General features: G+C 39.2%; 2 protein-coding genes across 3 annotated transcripts; one reads left to right on the forward strand and one right to left on the reverse strand.

Annotated features, from left to right (window-relative positions):
• Positions 1–34: 34 nt before the first annotated feature.
• Positions 35–6,030, reverse strand: enpp5 (ectonucleotide pyrophosphatase/phosphodiesterase 5). Its single transcript, XM_036581653.1, has 4 exons — positions 5,945–6,030; positions 3,663–4,522; positions 2,370–2,546; positions 35–1,740 (listed from the first exon to the last, which is right to left on the reverse strand). Exons 2-4 carry the CDS (start codon positions 4,495–4,497, stop codon positions 1,340–1,342), a joined length of 1,413 nt encoding a protein of 470 aa, XP_036437546.1. The 5' UTR covers positions 4,498–4,522; positions 5,945–6,030; the 3' UTR covers positions 35–1,339.
• A 2,295-nt stretch (positions 6,031–8,325) lies between these two features.
• On the forward strand, positions 8,326–17,290 carry fam167ab (family with sequence similarity 167 member Ab). Of its 2 annotated transcripts, none has more exons than XM_036581655.1 (3): positions 8,326–8,465; positions 12,652–13,380; positions 17,027–17,290. In XM_036581655.1, exons 2-3 carry the CDS (start codon positions 13,015–13,017, stop codon positions 17,288–17,290), a joined length of 630 nt encoding a protein of 209 aa, XP_036437548.1. In that variant the 5' UTR covers positions 8,326–8,465; positions 12,652–13,014. The 2 variants fall into 2 exon arrangements, with proteins under 2 accessions (XP_036437548.1, XP_036437549.1); XM_036581656.1 differs by lacking the exon at positions 8,326–8,465 and adding an exon at positions 12,513–12,551.
• The last annotated feature ends 2,280 nt before the right edge of the window (positions 17,291–19,570 follow it).

The raw sequence follows: 19,570 nt of genomic DNA on the forward strand, positions 1-19,570 counted from the left end.
TGTGTTTAAATCTGTACAACACTCGACAAAGAGGAATTGTGCAACTTGCACCAGTCTTTAATTAAAATTTAGAACGTGAGACACCAGTTAAATCATAGTTTGTCACATTTTAAGCACTACGATATAATAATTTAAGAAGGGCAAACATGACTTTCACTGAAACATTTTTTTTTTCTCAAATAGCCACACACAAACTTAACATTGCAAGCAATTTACGTATAAACTAATTCTATACCATCAACAACTACGTCAAAGACTATCCTAAATATTTTGTTCCATTTTAGTTTTTGCACCTGTAGAAGGTAAATCACAGTGGTTCTGCCCATTTTGGGCATCAGATGTAAAATTCTGAATCTGAAATTAGAAAATCAACAAAGGAATCTAGTGTTCTGCCACTAATTTGTACCAGAGTTTCCCAGATTAATAGCTAAAGGATTTTGGCACATATCCTGTTTTTTACAAAAAGGATTAAAAGCATGGGAAAATACTGTGCAAAATGCAACCAATCTAAAACCACTCTATTCCCATCCACTTTCATTTCTACAAATCCTGATTAACTTACATTGATCTTAGTGCAACACAGAGGCAGCTTAGTAACTACCTACTTCATGTAAATAACCTAAAGAAATAACATTCTGCCAGCATTACAAACAAAACATTTAAAAACATGTAGCCATTGCACTTCACCACTTGATCAAGATAATCTTGAGGGATAAAACATACAGTATAAAAAGCAACTAATTAGGAAAGATACCAATGCCCCTTAAAAATGTAAGAATAAAAGAGAAGTGACACTTCTGTCAAACATTCACAAACAAACACTGCCTTTCTTGAGAAAGAAAAAAACATTACGGCTCTGACTGAATCTGAAATGGTAGAGGTTAGTACTCTGTCATTTTTCCCTTTTTCGAGTGTATATGTTTAGGCCACAAGAATTCAGAAATTGAAACTAATCAGGTTGACCAGCAGAGGACGCTGTGGGCTCTGTCAGCTATAATTCTGATGGTTGTTCTGACTGTTTTGTCTGTAACATCTCTCCCCATATTGCTCTTGATTTATCATGCCTTGGCATGGCACCATTGGTAATGATCTGAATTGGCAGTCAGCCCATCTTTGACTGGTACATGAATTAAAGCGACCTTTCTTATGGTTTAAATTTAAAATGGATGAATCAAATAGAATTTAATAGAAGATAGAAATGGGTTCTGAAGCACCAGAGAGAGGATCAGTGCTACATGCTTCAAGAGCCTCACACTAGAGACTTTAAAAGAGTATTACTGCAAGCTTCACCTTTGACATATCAAAATAAAGGATCGTAAACAGAAATGCAGTATCTTCATTAAAGGCGTAATTCTTCCTGCAGTAAGGGCTGAGATATCTCCCTGTTGGTGAGAGGCAGAGGAGGCAGCTGCCTCTGTGTCACCTGCTTCACAAAGGTCACAAGGAACCCCACCACCAGGACAGCACCCAGGAGCATGCCCAGGACCCAGGCGCTGGGGGGCTCCCTGGGTACTGATGGCACTGTGGGTCTGGGGGTCGGTGTTTCCACCAGGAGATCCCGCACACTCGCCAGAGAGCCATTGTTGGGGAGGGGCTGAACTCCAAGAATGCTACACATGAGAGGGTAGAGGTCAACGGAGCGCATGGCAGCCTTGGTGTAGCCAGTGCGGAATGATGGCCCACGGGCAACAAACACAGGGTGCATGCTGCGCAGGTGGTTATCATAGCCATGGTTGCCCACTGTGAACAATAAAAAGCACAGAATAATAAGAATAATCAGCAATAATGAAACAGACAAAACAGTCTGGGGCAGTTTACAGTGCATCTTTGTCTAAATGTATAGTGTGCAAAAGCCCTTTATTTAATTGCCAGTCAAAACAGCCCTTAAGTAATTCATTTTTCAGGATAGTCCAGACCTCAGCATCACTGCATGTTTTTGGGATTATTTGGATTAAGGAAAGCAGAAAATGCTTCTAACTTCTAAGGAAAAAAGTCCCTGCAGATTTCTTTGAAAAACTGAAAGCAAGTCTCCTGGATACTGGATACTGTAAGTCACAGGGTGGATACACTAAATACTGAAAACTTTGAGATCATATTTCATTGTGAAAGCTTCTTTGTAGTTGTTTTTCTTCTGATGCTGAAAAATCACTTAATAGCCATTTTGACTGGTAATCGAATAAATGAAGGGTGGTCTCTGACCTGCACTGTACTGTATGTATTAAACTTGGCTTCACCAATGTGAAATACATTTCTTCAGTGACATTGATCACATTTTTCATAGTATATGCAGGTGAGATGTTAAAATGAATACTGGATTTCCAAGATTGTGACACATATTAATTACATGTATTAATTACATTGGTACTCACACATAGAGGATCCAGTTCTGTTCTGCACAATCGTCCATCCTTCTTTGGCTTCGATAATTATTGGCATTATCCTGACATTGTGTTTGTAGTGGAAGTAATCAGGGATGTCTTCTCTCTTGTACACAACCATATTTGGATTTGCATTCTCCAACAAAGCATAGACCTCATCAAATTTACCTGAGAAAAGGAAAAAGTGATGATCAATGGCTAAGCTTAAACACAACCAAAACCCCAACATGCAAATGCACTTTTACTGTGTTTATTTTTGTATAAAGCAATTAAAAAAATCTGCTTAAATCTTTGCACAAATAATGCAATGCATTAGTATGTATTTTATACAATATTTGTAAAGACCTGTTACAGTTACTGCTGTGTTCTGCACTGATACACCCTGAGGGTGTAATGGTCCACAAAATACAATATTTGATTTGATCAGCAAAAATAGTGAGATTGGTTGAATGTGGCCTCATTTGGATAGCCCCCAAAAGATTATCTCTATATTATCTATATTATCGACTTATTAACAAAATATCTATTGAAATCCAGCTAGTGTTAGAGTCAGAGTTAAGATTAGTATCAAGGTTAGCCTAGGACCAGGGTTAAGGTTAGCGGTAAGGATGGGTCAAGGTTTAGGGGGTTAAAGAAAATTAGGGTAAATGAATTGATATTTACTAAAATTTAAGTTAAATGCCAGATAACACTGCTGAAAGATCAGAACCTCGTATCTCAAAAGAGTAACTTTACAGGAGAAGGAAAAAAGACTTTTAACATTGTCCATTAAGTTACTGTAATTAGGCTTTATTTTCGATACATTTTGAACCATTTCTGGTGGTCTATTCATCATGACATTTTGGCACAGTATAAAGGGCAAAAAGTGCTTTTAAACTATAGAAAAAATGATAAAAAATGTCTTTAATTGCAGTTATTTTGGTCATTCAATATTATTAAAGTATAATATTTGAAACAAAAGTTGTGCTTCATAGTCTCCAAGCTAATAAGTTGGCCCCAAGCTAACACATTAGCCACATGCTAACAAGCTAGACACAATGCAACATGATACTATACAGTACCATGTGTTATGATACAATCTGATACAATATGATGCATTGAATGTTACATTCTTTTTACACTCTTAAAAATAATGGTGCCAGTACTTTTAAAAGAAATGAGATTTGTGAGAACCATCCACTGAAAGGTTTTTAGGGAACCAAAAGTGGCTCTTCTATGGCATCATGCAAAGAACCCTTTGCGAAACTTTTATGGATTGACATTTTACTATTTTCTAAAACATACCTTTTTTGGGTAGAATGCCCACCACTGGACTCTTGTCTATCCATGTGTAGAGATCTTGACTCACGTAGGTGTCCAGCTCAATGACCTTGTCGTGTGATAACTGTGTCATTCCATGGTCACTTGTGACAATGAGATTGATTTTATCATAAAGATCAGCTCTCTTGAGCTTCTCTCTGAGAAAGCCCAGTTTTCTATCAATGTCCTCGATGACCACATCCATAAGCGAGCTCTCTGGCCCCAGGTTATGACCGCTCTCATCAGGTTCCTCCCAGTAAAGGACCCCAAAATCGATCGCATTTGCTCCTGAGAACCAGCTGATGAGCTTCTCTACTCGCATCTCAAAGGGCATAGACGCATTGTATGACATATAGCGGGTTGGGTACGTTCCACCAATGGCCACGTCCGATCCAGGCCACATGGCAGCGCCACTCCTCCGTCCTACCTTCTGAGTGGTCACCCACAGCGGAACCGCCTCCTCCCACCATCGAGAGTCATATACTTCTGGGCCCTCCATGGAGAAGGAGCGATTCAGAACTGGGTCATACATTTCATTGGCTACGATCCCATGGCTCTCCGCATGCAAGCCTGTTACTAAAGTGTAGTGGTTAGGGAAGGTCTTGGTGATGTAGGTGTTCTCCACCTTCTCCACCTGCACCCCCTCCTCCATAAGGGCACGGAAGTTGGGGGTGGGCACCCTGTTCACATAGTCCCAGCGAAATCCATCAAAGGACACCAGCAGCAGCTTGCTGTGCTCCTCCTGCCGTGAGAGGATCGGAAGCAGCAGGGCTAAAAGGCAGCTCAGCAAGCAGGTCTTCCTCATTACCACCACTGGCATGTTGCACTTTGATGTTAGAAGGGACCTACAGAAGAAAAATAATTCATGATACACACCAGTAGAGCTTTCTCCTGAAACATCTGTACATCTGAAAGTTTTTATCTTCATTTACTTAATCCAAAATACATTAAAGGGGAACTCCACCAATTTACCAATTTTCAAAATTTGTACATAATTCAGTTGTTGAGGGAAACAAAGTCAAAGTTATTTGATGTGAAATTGCTTACTGTAGAGAAACTTTCAGACACTGATTTCTTTACAGCGGTGGTGATAGGAACCAGGGGTCGCAATGTCAACCATGCAAATATACCCATATTATTTACAATACAAAACAACCAGTTAACCTACATGTGTCTCCTGAGTTTTTATGTAATGTTGATCATAAAAATCAAAACAGTGACCAGTCAGAAAAAAATATTTTTGTCTTTGCATACTATTTTGCCTTACGTTGCCCTGCACTGACCACTCAAAAAACTTGATCTCAAAACAATGGTAAAACAATGTCTCCGGCATCAGGCAGGGTGTTTGCTACCATCTTATGTGAGGTACCTTTTAGAGGCATTAGATGTATGGTTCCTATCAACACCACTGTGAACAATTCTGATGCAGTACGTTTCTCAAGAACAGAACATTTTACATCAAACCACTCTGATTGCATATAATTAATGATTTGACTATGCTGAAATTTTGGTGGTGGAATTCCCCTTTAAGGTCCAAACAAATCATGTACTCAACCAATAAACATTTCCAAAAAGCTTAAACTCAAGAAATACCAAACATTTAGTTAATACAGTTTAATCTGAAGCTCTAAAGCAGCTGATCAAAGCTAGTAACGTTATATGAACTAGTTATGCGTGAAGAATAGTTCAGACTGAAAAAGCCTCCACTCATCCGCACTGTGCTCTCACTGCTCTCTGCGCGTGAGCTGTTAACAGGTGCATGTGTGTCTCATGCGAAAATGATCCAGGCTGCAAGCGGCATGCATGGAAATGAGCCACAGTGATGGGGAAACAGAGCAAACTGGTTATTAAGGGCAGCGGCGGGCTGCGTCGTTAAAAATGGGCTTCAGCGGAAAACGATGACATCATGCAATGCAGCGCAGGTAGGCGCTTCACCGCGTTATCGCTGCACGTTTGGACGGGATCAGAGTGACATGCATTCATGAAATAAAGCCTAAACGCCAGCACTGAAAGGCGCCCTGCAGAAGATCTACCGAAGCACATACCCGCACACCGCCGCTGCCTAATTGAGCTCGGGGTTCACAGGCTACCGTTAGCTCGCTGCTCTTCTCTGCTGTATAATCAGCCCCTCAGCAGCTACAACAGGCACCCCGGCAAAATGAACCGGCGGGGGAAAATCTGCACCACGACCCGAGTTCCAGTATTAAAATGTTGCACAATAAAACAAGGTGAAATAAAAGCGCCATGCACACAGAACGACACCTCACCTTCTTAGAGTAGCTACAGTCTGCTAGGCAAAAAAGAGAAGAGATAACAGCTGTGGCGTAAACAGGAAGTCCCGCCCCTTTCTCCCACAGAGACTGTAATCATACGTTAATAAGCTACTGTTCGAAAAAAAAAAAAAGGTTGTGTGGAGTTAAAATATTGTTGATATATTTTGACTCTGATCTCTAGTAAGTAAAACTATTTAATAAAAAATAAATTATGTGCCAAAGCTATTGCTTCTCCAAAAAGCGTTTAAATAAAATTCTGTCCTTAATCAACAATCATTTGTCCGTGACATTAAAAACACCTCCTTGTATCTACACTCACTGTCCATTTTATCAGCTCCTCTTACCATGTAGATGCATTTTTTAGGTCTCCAATTACAGACTGTAGTTCATCTGCTTGTCTGCATACTTTGTTAGCCCCCTTTCATCATGTTCTTCAATGGTCAGGACCCCCACAGGACCACCACTGAGCAGGTATTATTTGGATGGTGAATCATTGTCAGCGCTGCAGTGGCACTGACGTGGTGGTGGTATGTTAGTGTGTGTTGCGCTGGTCTAAATGGATCAGACACAGCAGTGCTGCTGGAGTTTTTAAAGACCTCAGTGTCACTGCTGGACTGAGAATAGTCCACCAACCAAAAACATCTAGCCAACAGCGTCCTGTGACCACTGATGAAGGCCTAGAGGTTAACAAACTGTGCAGCAGCAGATGAGCTATCATCTCTGACTTTACATCTACAAGGTGGACCAACAAGGTGTGTCTAATAGAGTGGACAGTGAGTGGACACAGTGTTAAAAAACTCTAGCAGCCTTGCTGTGTCTGATTCGTACATACCAGAGCAACAAACACTAACACACTACCAGCACGTCAGTGTTGCTGCAGTGCTTACAATGATCCACCAGTCAAATAATACTTGCTCTGTGGTGGTCCTGTGGGGTCATGACAATTGAAGAAAAGGGTGAAAGCTAATAAAGTATGCAGAGAAACAGATGGACTACAGTCTCTAACTGCAGAACTACAAAGTGCATCTATGTGGTAAGTGGAGCTGATAAAATGGAGCATAGAAACAAGGAAGTGGTTTTAATGTTTTGTTTATTGTTTTTAATGTTATGGTAGATTGGTATACATATATATAGAAGACGAAGAAGAAGACCAAGAAAAAGAAGATTAAAAGCCACGAGAAATCATTTCCATATAAAATTTTAAGAAATAAAAAGAAAAAATGCACATTTCAATTGCATTTAGACCCATCATTACTTAAATTGTGCATAGTGATTATATAAGCACACAAACATATGCGAAAAAATGGCATCTCTTTAAATAATGTTGGCAACTAGACTGATGAACAGAACTACAGAAGAATCTGAAATGACTGGGAAAGATGATTCATATCAAGAATGAAGTTATAATAAAACTAATATCCAGAATTCATCATATTTCAGAAGTGCACATCAAATTTCAAGCCAGATAACTTGGCAAAAATAATAACATAATTACATAATAATTACAGTATTTCATCACTGTCCAATGAAAAACATGTATCTCCATTTTTAGTGATCTTCACTTTTCTGCATTATTTGAGCTCAGCAGCTGTCCTTCACCTTGTGTGAAGATTTCATGATTATTGGACCAATAGAAATGCTCCAAAGTTGTTTGGAATAAAATCTCTTTCCTTTAACTTACATTGAAAGTAAAGTTACTATTTCCTGTTCCTGTAAAGTTACTATTTTGGAGATACTTGTTTTTCTTTGGACAGCGACGATTTGCATTTTATTCCCTTTTTTTGTTTACTGAATTCTTGAAATGTTGAATAAAACATCTACATTAAATCTAAACACACGAGAGAGAGAGAGAGAGAGAGAGAGAGAGAGAGAGAGAAAGAGAGAGAGAGAGAGAGAGAGAGAGAGAGAGAGAGAGAAAGAGAAAGAGAGAGAGAGAGAGAGAGAGAGAGAGAGAGAGAGAGAGAGAAAGAGAGAGAGAGAGAGAGAGAGAGAGAGAGAGAGAAGCTTACTTTAGCATGCTGCGGCGCTGGCTGTCCACCAGGGGTCAGGCCAACATCAAAAATCTGTTTGGCACCTTCTCTGATTCTGTCAGCGAAAATGTGTTTATCTCTTGCTCAGACGTTTCCATCCTCCAAAATAACATTCTACATGTGCACTTAGATTTATATTTTGTTATTTGTTATAAAGTTGCCTATATAAGTATATACACCACATGTACTGCATTAACTTCTATCAGCCTCTAATATGACCTGTACTGTGAAGTGTGTGAGACTGAGCGGCTCTCAGTGTTTCCACAGGGCGGATGGTGATTGAGCTCCACACGGCGTTTGATCAGATTCTTTACGGTCTCCCAGGCAACCGCCTCGTGACGCAGCTCCGCCTGCTCCTCCTCCGACGGCCTCCTCATTCAAAACCAAAAGGAGAGGAGCAGCCACACTCTCTCACACTCACACGGGTGGAAAACTCCCTGCTTGCTTCCCTTTCTTTCTTCCTTTTCCTTCGTCTGCAGTAGCCGGTAAGTCAGTGTCTACATTTGTGTGTCCCATCTAGAGATTGTCTGAGGTGATATGGGTGGCAGCCTAGGTGATTTCAGACAGGAGACAACTTATAGACTTTATAGGAAGACACTATATGTCCAAAAGTCATTTAAAGTGCACCCACAGCTAATCTCCATAGAAAAGCACTGCCAGTAGGATGTGTGATTTACACCCCTCTAGCCTCTGGAGCAGCTATGCTTGAGGCTGAGGTTATCATGCTCAATGCCAAGCGCCAGCTAGAGGGGTATAAATCCCCCAGCACAGGGCTGTGCAGCAGTGGAGTGATGGAGTGATGGAGTACCGTAATAACCTTTGGGATGAGTTGGAGTGGAGCTTGTGATCTGAAATTAATCATTGAACATCAGTATCTCAGATTTCACTAATGCTCTTGTGGCTGAATGCAATCAAATTTTCACAGCAGTGTTCCAACATCTAGTGTAAAGCTTTCCCCGAAGAGTAAATGCTGTTACTGCAGTGAAGGAGGACAAGCTCCCTATTAATACCCTCGGTTTCAGAAGAAATGCTGGACAAGCAGGTGTCTACAAACTTTTGGACATACAGTGTATGAACTGTGCCATGTTCAGACAACGGTGAGTGTGATAATGCTGTTTTATTAAATTGTAATTTATTCATGCATACAATAAATTGCATCTTTTAGGATGTATGTTGTTGTACTGAGGTGATTCTAACATCGCCTGTACATGGGTTGGATGGCCTAGATGGAAAACAGAGTGAAAGTGCTGAGTGGTTGGGTCACATTTTGGCATTTCACTGGGCCACAAGATGGCTATAATAAGGGAGGATTGAGTGCTTACACGTTGGCAAGCCTGGTAACAATGATGAAATCTGGACATGAGACCAGACACCCTTGAAAATAAAGCCAGATTTATTCTGGATTGGACATTCATGTTGAGACATTATCTAATATTTACAGGCCTACTTCAGTAAATTTCAGAATTTTATCATGTAGTAGCTATAAATGTTTTAAATAAATACACTTTTCTGAAGAACATTTCTTCTAACCGTCATATTCTTGTGAATACATTAGATGTAAATTTGACCTAATTGTCCAACAAGTAACTCATGCTATAAAATAAGAACTTAGACAAAACAAATCAATCTCTGGAGCAGTATTCTGTGCATAGTCATATTCTCTAAGTATAGTTTATGTCAAAGTCTAATTCATGCAAATAATACATCAGTTAGTAGATATTTGATTTTTGCTCACAAAGAACTTTGTGTTTTTGATGAAATATTGATGTATGCAATGTTATTCTCTGGTTGTCTTACACTGCAAAAATAAGTGTTTAAATTAAAGGTGCAAGTTTGTAAGATTTAGATCTAGTGGTGAGGTTGCAGATTGCAACCAACTGTAAACCCCTCCCTCACCCCTCTCTTTCCAAGCCTGTAGCAGAAACTTTAGTGGTCATCAGGTTTTCTGCCATCACTTGTCCTGATTTTATTTTACTTCTTCATGTCTTTGGTTCACTGACAATGAGGATTCACCCTCTCTTGTTTTTTCTTGTGCTAAATAATAAGTATGATTCCATTTGTCAAAATTTGGGTTCTCAGACTTCTCACAACACAAAATGGTTAGCCAGCACCGGTAGCAAACACTGATTCTTCTTCTTTCTACGTGTTGCAACCGGTGCTATAATGCCACCAAATTCAAGCTGCCGCTTCAGCGTAAAAATGTGAAAGGCACTCTCTAGAGCCAGTGTTTGGTTTATCTGTTCTAGGCTACTGTAGAAACATGGCAGCCTCTGTTAGAAGAGGACTCATTCCCTATGTAGATATGAAAGGCTCATTCCAAGCTAACAAAACACAACTATTCAGAATTAAAGATCATTATACACTAAAGATAACATGGTTTTGTAAACTGTTTTCCATTTCTACTAATAGATCCCCCTAAATCCTACACACTGCACCTTAACTCACTGAGTTCCCATGAGCACACTCAGTTGACCATGACACAGAGTTCATTCATCACTGGCAGTTTACACTGTATGCACTGCAATAGCTTATCTTGCCAAGGTTTCTTTCCTTTGAAGACCATCATTTCCTTCAGAAACCAGGGTAACCAAAATAATCACTGGAAAATTATCTTAAAGTCATGGTTCAATGAAAAATCTCATTTACACTATTTCCCCTTTACTTTAAACATAGACAATCACCCAAGATATGTTTGGAGTCCAACTTTTGCGTCTTTAATTTAGAACTGGAGCAGTGAGGCTAACATTGCTAACACACACTAGAACACAACAGTCAGCCCAAATCATTTCTGTAAAAATGCAGAAGTGGTCATGTATACAAATGCGTACAAATATGCAGCAAGCAGGAAACATATTGTGGCTGTTGTAACAAAACACTGTGTGTCTGAAGTGCTAATTTTATAAGAAGGAAAAGAATGTTATTAACTTAAATGTACAACCCCTTTTACAAAAAATGTTTGTAAAATGTAAATAAAAACAGAATGCAATGATGTGCAAGTCATTTAAATCCTATATTTTACTGAGCATAGCAAGACAACATATCACATGTTGAAATGTTTTTTGAAAAATATATGCCCATTTTGAATGTGATGACGACAAAACATTTTTAAAAAGTTGGTACAGGGGCATGTTTACCATCGTGTTGCATCTCCTTTTTTTTATAAAACCCACTGTAAGTGTTTGGGAACTGAGGAGATCAGTTGCTGTAGTTTTGAAAATGAAATGTTTTTCTGTTCTTGCTTGATGTAGGATTTCAGCTGCTCAACAGTTTGGGGTCTCCTTTGTTATATTTTTTCTTCTTAATTTTACAAATCTTTTCAGTGGATGACTGCATGCAGCTCATGCACCTGGACTCTTTTACTATGGAGCCATGCTGTTACGTGCAGAATGTGGTTTGGCATTATCTTACTGAAATAAGCAAGGCCTTCCCTGAAAAAGACATTATCTGGATGGCAGCATATGTGGCTCTAAAACCTGTGTATATCGTTCAGCACTAATGCACCCTCATACCATCATGGATGCTGGCTTTTGAACCTTCTCCTCTTTAGTCCAGAAGACGTGGTGTCCATGATTTCCAAAACGAATTAAAATTTTTGATTCAGTGGATCACAGAACAATTTTACACTTTGCCTCAGTCCAGAGAAGGACTTGTTTCATTTGTGTAATTTCAGCTTTTGTCTTTTTTTTAAAATCCCCTGTCTTTTTATTTACCTCAATAGCTGCCTTCTTCACTGTTTACTCACTGTTGAAACACCTTAAACTCAGCATCAAAGCTGATCAGGGATCAGGAGTTATGACGCTGCTGCAGTTATGAACCCATCATAGACTGAATCATTTGGCGCAGCCTGACTTCACAATAGAAGAGCTTACTTACATCTGTAACAGATTTGAAAAGACTGTGGAGACACAGGGCTCAGTAATCCTACTCAGAGAAGAGTTGCATGGAGTTTGCATATATATATACACACACGTGTGTGTGTGTGTATATATACATATATATATATATATATATAAAACGTGACAGCACAATATGCATGTTATTAGCCAGTGCATCTTCAGTGGCAGGATAGAGAAACTGTGCATAGTAGGGCTTGACATTTGCTAAGACCTTCTCCTGTTATGGGCAAGAAGCATTCAACAGCTGATGTGATGTCATGAGATGGTACTGGTGCCCCCGAACATTATGAGTAAAACAGACGGGGCAAAAAGCTTCGGGGGATTTGTTCAAGAATTTGTCTTGGCCTGAACACACAGTGTTTATGTTTGGTCTTAGTCTGGTCATGTAAAAGTACAGCTGGGTGCTTAATGTGATAATATTATGACAACACACAAAATATGCAGATCGTGTAAATGTCTTCACTAAGTCAGTTCTCTCTCCTTTGAGGTTTGTGTAGAACAGGCTGTGTTGCCATTGCCACTGATTTGTCGCTTTTTTAAAGGTCTTATAGGCAGGGTTTAATGTAACACTGAAGTGCTGACTCATTGGCTGTCTTTAGTTGCTATGGTAACTGCCAGCTTAGGAGGATCCAGAGCGTGACATGAGGTGTAGAAAGAAAGCGCTCATTGCGACGAGTAAGTGAAGTTACCATTCAAGAGGCTAGACTTTAAACCTCATACAGCGTCTAACCAGCTATTAGTAAAACATTTAAACATGTACATCTTTTCTTCACAGGATTTCCTGGATCTGCTTTTTTCCTTGCCTGAGGTCAAAGAAAAGTGACAAAATGAGGCTTTGACCAGAAGAAAGAATCAAGCTGACATGACAGATTCCTGCTCAAGCACAAGATGGAGGTATTCTCTATTTGGACGGTGACCAAAAGAAGAAGAAGCTACAGCAAGGATGGAATGACAGCATTGTGTCAGCCTCATTGATTTGTCTGAAGGCTCAGCAGGCGCTGTATACAACCCTCTGCACCTGGCTCCAAAAATCCAGATCAGTTTTACTGACCAACTAAAGCAATAAGTAGACTGCATCAATTTCAGTTGATCTCCTGTTTATTTTTAACTACCCCTGCCTGTTTGTGTTAGACAAGCCATGGATACAGGCACAATACCACAGATTAATGTGGAGGATATCAGTCACTTGGATTATGACAACCTCGAGGTTGCTGCAGATGACCACTTGAGAACCTTAAAGGCCTTGGCTGAGAAACTGAGGCTGGAAACAAGGAGGCCCTCATATCTAGAGTGGAAAGCCCAAGTGGAGGCTCAGAGTGCCAAAGGACCATCTGAACCAACAGAGTGCTCTGAGCAGGGTCAGGCTGTGGGACAGGAGCACGCAGACAGGCCCGAACAAAATGGCCAAAACTCTGACCTGATACAAAAGAGCGGTCTGACCTCAGGGAGTCTGAAAGGATTCGGAAATATTGATGAGGCTCTTATCTGGCTCAGGAAAGAACTGGTAAGAGAAACCCGAGGGTATGATCCATTCATTTTCTAGTTCATTAAAATGAAAGTGTTTATGTAAATTAGTTAGGCAGCCTTAATCTCCTTAAATCTTAATTAATGAGAATAGCTCATTATATTTATTACTAGGAACGTAATACTAGGGTTCCAATATCTGTACTATCAGCCAATTAGGAGTACCAATCCGATAGCAGTCTTCATCTTTATACCTTTAGTTTAGTCTGTTTACTTCATTGTGTGAAATTACTTGGGATGATTTTTCTATTTAACTGTAACTACACATTACAGTTACAGTTTCCTCATTTTTTAAGCAAAACAAGTTGATTTAGTTTTGTTAACATTTTCAAAGCACATTCACTTCATACAAACATTCACTCCATACATAAAAAAAATCTGCAAAAAACTGCTTGTTTTTATTTTGCTGTTTTTGTGAAGTCACATTTACATATATCCACTTTTTTAGCCTGCAGCAGTTTAGCCCCGCCCATTCACGCTGAAGTTATAAGGAGTGTTTCAGACAGACTGCTTTTTGAATGAGCCACAGTACAGGGCAGCCAATCCAGGGAGATCATTTGATATTGTTACTGTTGGATCAAAACTTTTTATCTCCATTTTTGTTGTTTTTATTATTTATTAGTATCATTTTTAAATTGAAAATGCCAGCTGCTGTTTACTTTACAATTTGTTAAAATTTCATGGCAAACAGACCAATAGAAACGGTACAAATAATTTGTAATAAACTTTTGTTACATTAACTTACATAAAAAAGTTCCTTTTGCTGTAAAGTTTTTGAAGATTTTTATTCCAAGATGTTTTATTTTATTTGAAGAGTTTTATTTCAACAGCAACAATATATCAGTCTTAAAGGAAAAGCAACAAAAACAGCCTCTTTAATTCCAAGGGATGAAGAGAGCTTGAAAAATGGAAGCGTCTGGTTTGGTTATGTAGAATGACACAAATTTTGGAAACCTTTGGAAAAATTAAAGTTTAAAAGTAATGTACGATGTGGGCCCTTTAACTGTAAGGAGAAAAACATAAATACATGCATAAGATAAGGAATTAATGAAGTGTATGAAAAACAGTAGGGTATTACTATTGGGTAATGCACTGTTACAGTTTTAAAATATCTGTGACTAAGAAACAGCACTGAATGTGGATTGGTTATGTCCACCTGATACCAGTTCATCAGACTGGTGCATCCTTATTACTACAGATGTTCAACCCTTTGCTCCAAATGTTGCAGTGTTGCCGTTTGAATTCGTGGTTCCCCTCATTGAGGAAAGAAAAAACTAGCATCTCCCATTAGTTAGCTAATTAGAATGGGACAGTGGGGCGAATGTCCAAAGCACAATTAGCACGTAGGATGTGCATTGAGATTAAAGTGGGTGGAAGTGATGAGGAGCAGAGGAGTGTGAGTGATGATCAGCCTGTTCCATCACTCCTCTTCTGTTAGTTTAATCTGCAATTCTGCTCAGCCATATAGCAAATGCTATGTAGACACGCACAGGCTTTTATAGTCCAGGCACACAATGAGGTGCCTTTCACCCTCTATGATAAAGGACTCATTTTCCCCCCAGCTCTACCCAGCATGTGTCCGCAAACATTTGCGAGAAGAAAATCAGGCATGAAAACACTGATGTTCCATCATGTATGATGATTAGGGGGAAGGTTGTGGTTCCCTGCTGGGCCCCTATCATTACCCCCTTTCTCTGTTCTTCAGTAACAAACATTCAATTCTCTTGTAGTGTTTGATGTGAAGATAAGAACTCCAGGAAGATCTGAAAGTTCAGTTTGAATTAGTGAAGGTTAAGAATTGTTCATTGAAGATAATCTGCTGTTGACATTAATACATAACCCATATTATCCTGAAGCATTTATAGTGCATCTTACCACTATCATAATGCAAGAAGACCCTGAAGCCATGTTGATGGTAAGATGGTCTTTTAATTAGCTTTATAGCATACATACATCATCCTATCCCTAGCCTATCCCAGCTGTCATTGGGCAGAAGGCAGGATACACCATGGACAGGTCGCCAGTCCATCGCAGGGCAGACAGACAGACACATTCACACCTAGGGGCAATTTTAAGCATGTCCAGTTGGCCTGGCTGCATGTTTTTGGACTGTGGGAGGAAACCGATGCAGACACGGGGAGAGCAGGCAAACTCCACACAGAAATGGCCCTGGTCACCCGGCCGGGAATCGAACCCAGGCCATTCTTGCTGTGAGGCGACAGCGCTACCCACTGCGCCACTGTGCCGCCCGCTTAGCCTTATAGCAAGGCCTGAAAAATCATCACCCCCCAGGCTAATAAATATCTATTTTTTTGTTGGAACTGTGTAAAAGTACTGAGTGGAACTGTGATTTATCAGTGTCAGTCCTCACAGCAGTGATTAATAATCATAATTTAGCCATCAATTAAATTTACGCAATTTCCCTCAATTGGGTTTGGACCTATAAGGCTAATGTAGCTCACATGTCATGGAAGTTTATATCCCACCAGATAGACATCACACACCATGTTGAGTTATTAAGTAATCTCAAATATAGTTGCTTATTTTGATTCTAAAAGTGTATTGGAAATTTTTAGAAAATGGGCAGAAGTGCGTTGCATATCTAAAATAGTAGTAATAATATTCTACCATTTGGGTGGCAAGTGGTGTCCCACAACGTTTAAGACATGAAGAACATTTATTCAAAATAAGAATAAAGTACAGAAAGATTATATCTATTTTTTTCCTATCCCTAAATTAACCAAGAAAAACAATGATAATTCTCAATTTCGAATTTTATCTTAGTTTGGTTTTTAGTGTGAAAAACTGAATGAAAAACAGCATTTCATAGTAGACTTTACAGATGCTATTAATTTTATGTTATTATTATATTATTATATATATTGTAAAACAACAGTTTTTATCCTTGCTTTTCAGTTTGAATTGTAAAAATGCATTATATTGTCTGTCTTGTGTCAAAATTCTTTAAATATATAAATATAATTTTATTTTGATAAAAGTTGTCTAAAGCCTTTTTTGTCAGTGGGGTTACTGTATTGTGTCAATGCTAAATTACGTCTTGTGTGGGCATATCAAAGTCTACAATTCTACAAAATCTCTTTTTATATTTCTGATAAATTTGACTAAAACACTGACAGTTTTACTCACTAAACATAAGTGATTTTAAAATTGAAACAAAATAAGAACATGAATGCAGTATTAGCAGTTTTTGGCTTACAATGTGACTTTCAGTACTAAAGTTACAGTAGGCTATGTTTTTTTTACTGACATTGATCAATGTAACAAACTACATTTTACACTTAAATTATGTATCAACATTCATACCCAGTTTGTCACCACAGTGGTAGGATGACACAGTAGAAACAGCCATCTTGAAGTCTTAAAGATTCGCCTGTACTTTTGTCAGTGATGATTTAGGTGTGCAGTTTGCGCAATGCTAACTGGTGTCCAGCTAACTTGTAGCTCCAGTGAAAAACTAAAGTACAATTCAGACATAGTTGGATATATCATATATTTTGATCAGCCAAACCAATGATTGCTTTAAACAGGCCTCTGAGGATTTGCTTCCTATTTCTAACTCAGATTCACGCAGATCATTCCTGCTTTTCTCTCTTCTTAATTTACAGAAGGAGATGCGTCTGCAGGATCAGCAGCTCGCCCGCCAGCTCATGCGCCTGCGCGGTGACATTAACAAACTGAAGATCGAACAGACGTGTCACCTGCACCGGCGAATGCTCAACGATGCCACATTTGGCCTAGAGGAGCATGATGAGCTCTCTGATCTTCTCTGTGATGGTCCAGTCACACCAGGGTTTGGTCTCTCTGCGCCACTCCGCTTGATTGGCGTCACTAAGATGAACATTAACTCCAGGCGCTTCTCCCTCTGCTAGCCCAAACCCATATGGTTATGAATGTCTTGTCATATCATTTTCAAGTTACAATCACATGTACAATGTAAAAAAGAGGTTCTGAAATTACTATCTATAAAAAAAATATTTTTTCAATATTCTATTTTGTATGGAACATTTATTATTACGAATTATGAAGATTGGCTCACTTAATCTTCTGAGCAGCATTCTTGCAGCAGATTTTCTTTCATGTGCCACCCGTTCCATTCATTCGTGCCCATGAATGGAACATGTCGGACAACTCATGAACTCATGTCTCTGAATAGTGCTGATACGTCAGCATGTTTATTTTTATTAGACACATTAAGCCTTATTTTTGCTGCAGTAATTCTGATCCTAATAGGAGCAGTCAAAACATGCTTCTTCATGAAATTCTGCTTCATTTTCAGTTGCGTATAATTGGACAAACTTTGATCAGTTCATAACTGACAGATGGCATCCTACAATAAATACAGATGGTACAATGTGGTAAATATAAACAGAAGAATAAATGCATAATGCTAGCTTGACTTCATGTGTAAACAAAACTACTGTACATTTTGCAGTTTTAAAAAACTGACCCAAGTAGTAGATGTATGTGACCTGAAGTCCCTCAGCAAACCAAGGCCTTAGTAATGCGTCAGGGAAATATTTAGTGTGCATTCTATTTTGTTGTATTGTGTTTTCAATGTTTAGGATCATAAATGGACTTTTGTACCTGCTCTGATGAGGGTTTGATACTGAAAGCTTGCTGATATGTCAGTATTGCTTTGCAATTGACAGATTCCATTCTAGCACATTTTGTACCCACAATAAACTTTCTGTTACAGAATTATCTCTGTGTTGTCTGTTATCTCAGTGTACAGTACAGTACAGAAGTCATGGGTCTGTAGCCAATTATGTATAATTGATACCATTTTGTAAATATATGGAAACCTGGAACAGAGCCCTACATTAGCCTAACAGTACTCAGTCAAAAAGGAAACAGTCAGTCATACAATTGCAGAAATGTTGAGCTAATTCAGTGCAGTCAAGAGGTCCATGTCTGTTTAAATCATGGTCATTGACTTTGTCTTTGTTCTTAATAAGGTAAGATCAAAAAAACTTAACCTAATTTGACATTTCAGATGGAGTAGTTAAGACAAGTAAGACAGCTTCAGTTTCTACTGCCTACAGTAGCTGTGCGCTACATCAGCAGAGGTACAGAAAGTAAAATTCCCCTTGATATTCATCCGCATCTCTTTAAAAGGACATGCTGGGGGCAAAACCAGATTTGCAACCAAAGTAGAAACTGTGGGTCCTGACCCAAAGGCCACATTCAAAAGGCTAATGTTTCACAGCCCCTCACAATGACTGGCTTTTGTGTGAGACCAAGCCATCTCCAGTCAATGAGAGAACACACAATACAAGCTAGTGGAGGGAAACTCCAGACTCCCCAGCGATGGCAAAAATAACACAGTGCTTTTTTTATTGTGCAATTAGTCATGCATTTTCACAATGGCACCAGCACTGCCGATGAAAGTAAACAGATGCTGTCTTCCATGTAATCCAGAATCATTCAGTAATATTTGTTTTGTTGTTTTTTGTATGATGGCATCTGCTATATCTAGATACTTTGTATCTAAACTAACTGGCCATTTTATCAGGTACACTGTACATTGTAGGTTTACAGTTACTGACTGTAGCCCATCTGTTGTCAGCCACCCTCTACTCTAGGCATGTCAAACTGGGGACCTTCTGGGCCAAAGTGTTGGAGATCAGCGTTTACCCTCATCTAATGCTGAGAATTCAGTTCATTAAAGCTTTGCTAATTAGCTGATGAACTGAATCAGGTGTCTTTAGGCAGTGTGCTGAAGTCTGGAGTGCTTTGGCCCACGAGGACTGGAGCCTGACACATCTGCTCTACTCCAACCATTAACAGAAAGGGGCCACCATTGGACCACTGATGGCCACCTATTACTTGATTCTCATGCTAGTAGAGATACCAACATGGCAGTTTTGTTTTGTGTGCGTAGGTGTTATGAGAGTAGCAGGCACAGTGGCGTCACTGCAACATTTAAACACCTCAGTGAAACACCTCAGGGTTAAGAATAGTCTGCCAACCAAAAATATCCTGCCAGTAGTGCAGAAACTGACCACTGATGTCAGAAAAGAAGATGAATAACGTAAGTTGTGCACTGAAAAAAAATAGCTACAAGATGTAACAGTCAGTGTGATTAATAAAGTTGGTAGTAATTGTTCACAGCATTTACAGTTTTCCTCAGTTGCTTGAACACGTCCACT

This window comes from Colossoma macropomum, unplaced genomic scaffold (genome assembly GCF_904425465.1).
Source record: "Colossoma macropomum unplaced genomic scaffold, Colossoma_macropomum, whole genome shotgun sequence".
Lineage (NCBI taxonomy): Eukaryota > Metazoa > Chordata > Actinopteri > Characiformes > Serrasalmidae > Colossoma > Colossoma macropomum.

Excerpts from the sequence above, each read along its gene's own strand:
- fam167ab (XM_036581655.1), top strand. The coding sequence starts at position 13,015 with ATGGATACAGGCACAATACCACAGATTAATGTGGAGGATATCAGTCAC. Across the intron at positions 13,381-17,026 it reads TCTGGCTCAGGAAAGAACTG|AAGGAGATGCGTCTGCAGGA; the intron begins GTAAGAGAAACC and ends CTTAATTTACAG.
- enpp5 (XM_036581653.1), bottom strand. The coding sequence starts at position 4,497 with ATGCCAGTGGTGGTAATGAGGAAGACCTGCTTGCTGAGCTGCCTTTTA. Across the intron at positions 2,547-3,662 it reads GGGCATTCTACCCAAAAAAG|GTAAATTTGATGAGGTCTAT; the intron begins GTATGTTTTAGA and ends TCCTTTTCTCAG. Across the intron at positions 1,741-2,369 it reads CAGAACTGGATCCTCTATGT|TGGGCAACCATGGCTATGAT; the intron begins GTGAGTACCAAT and ends TATTGTTCACAG.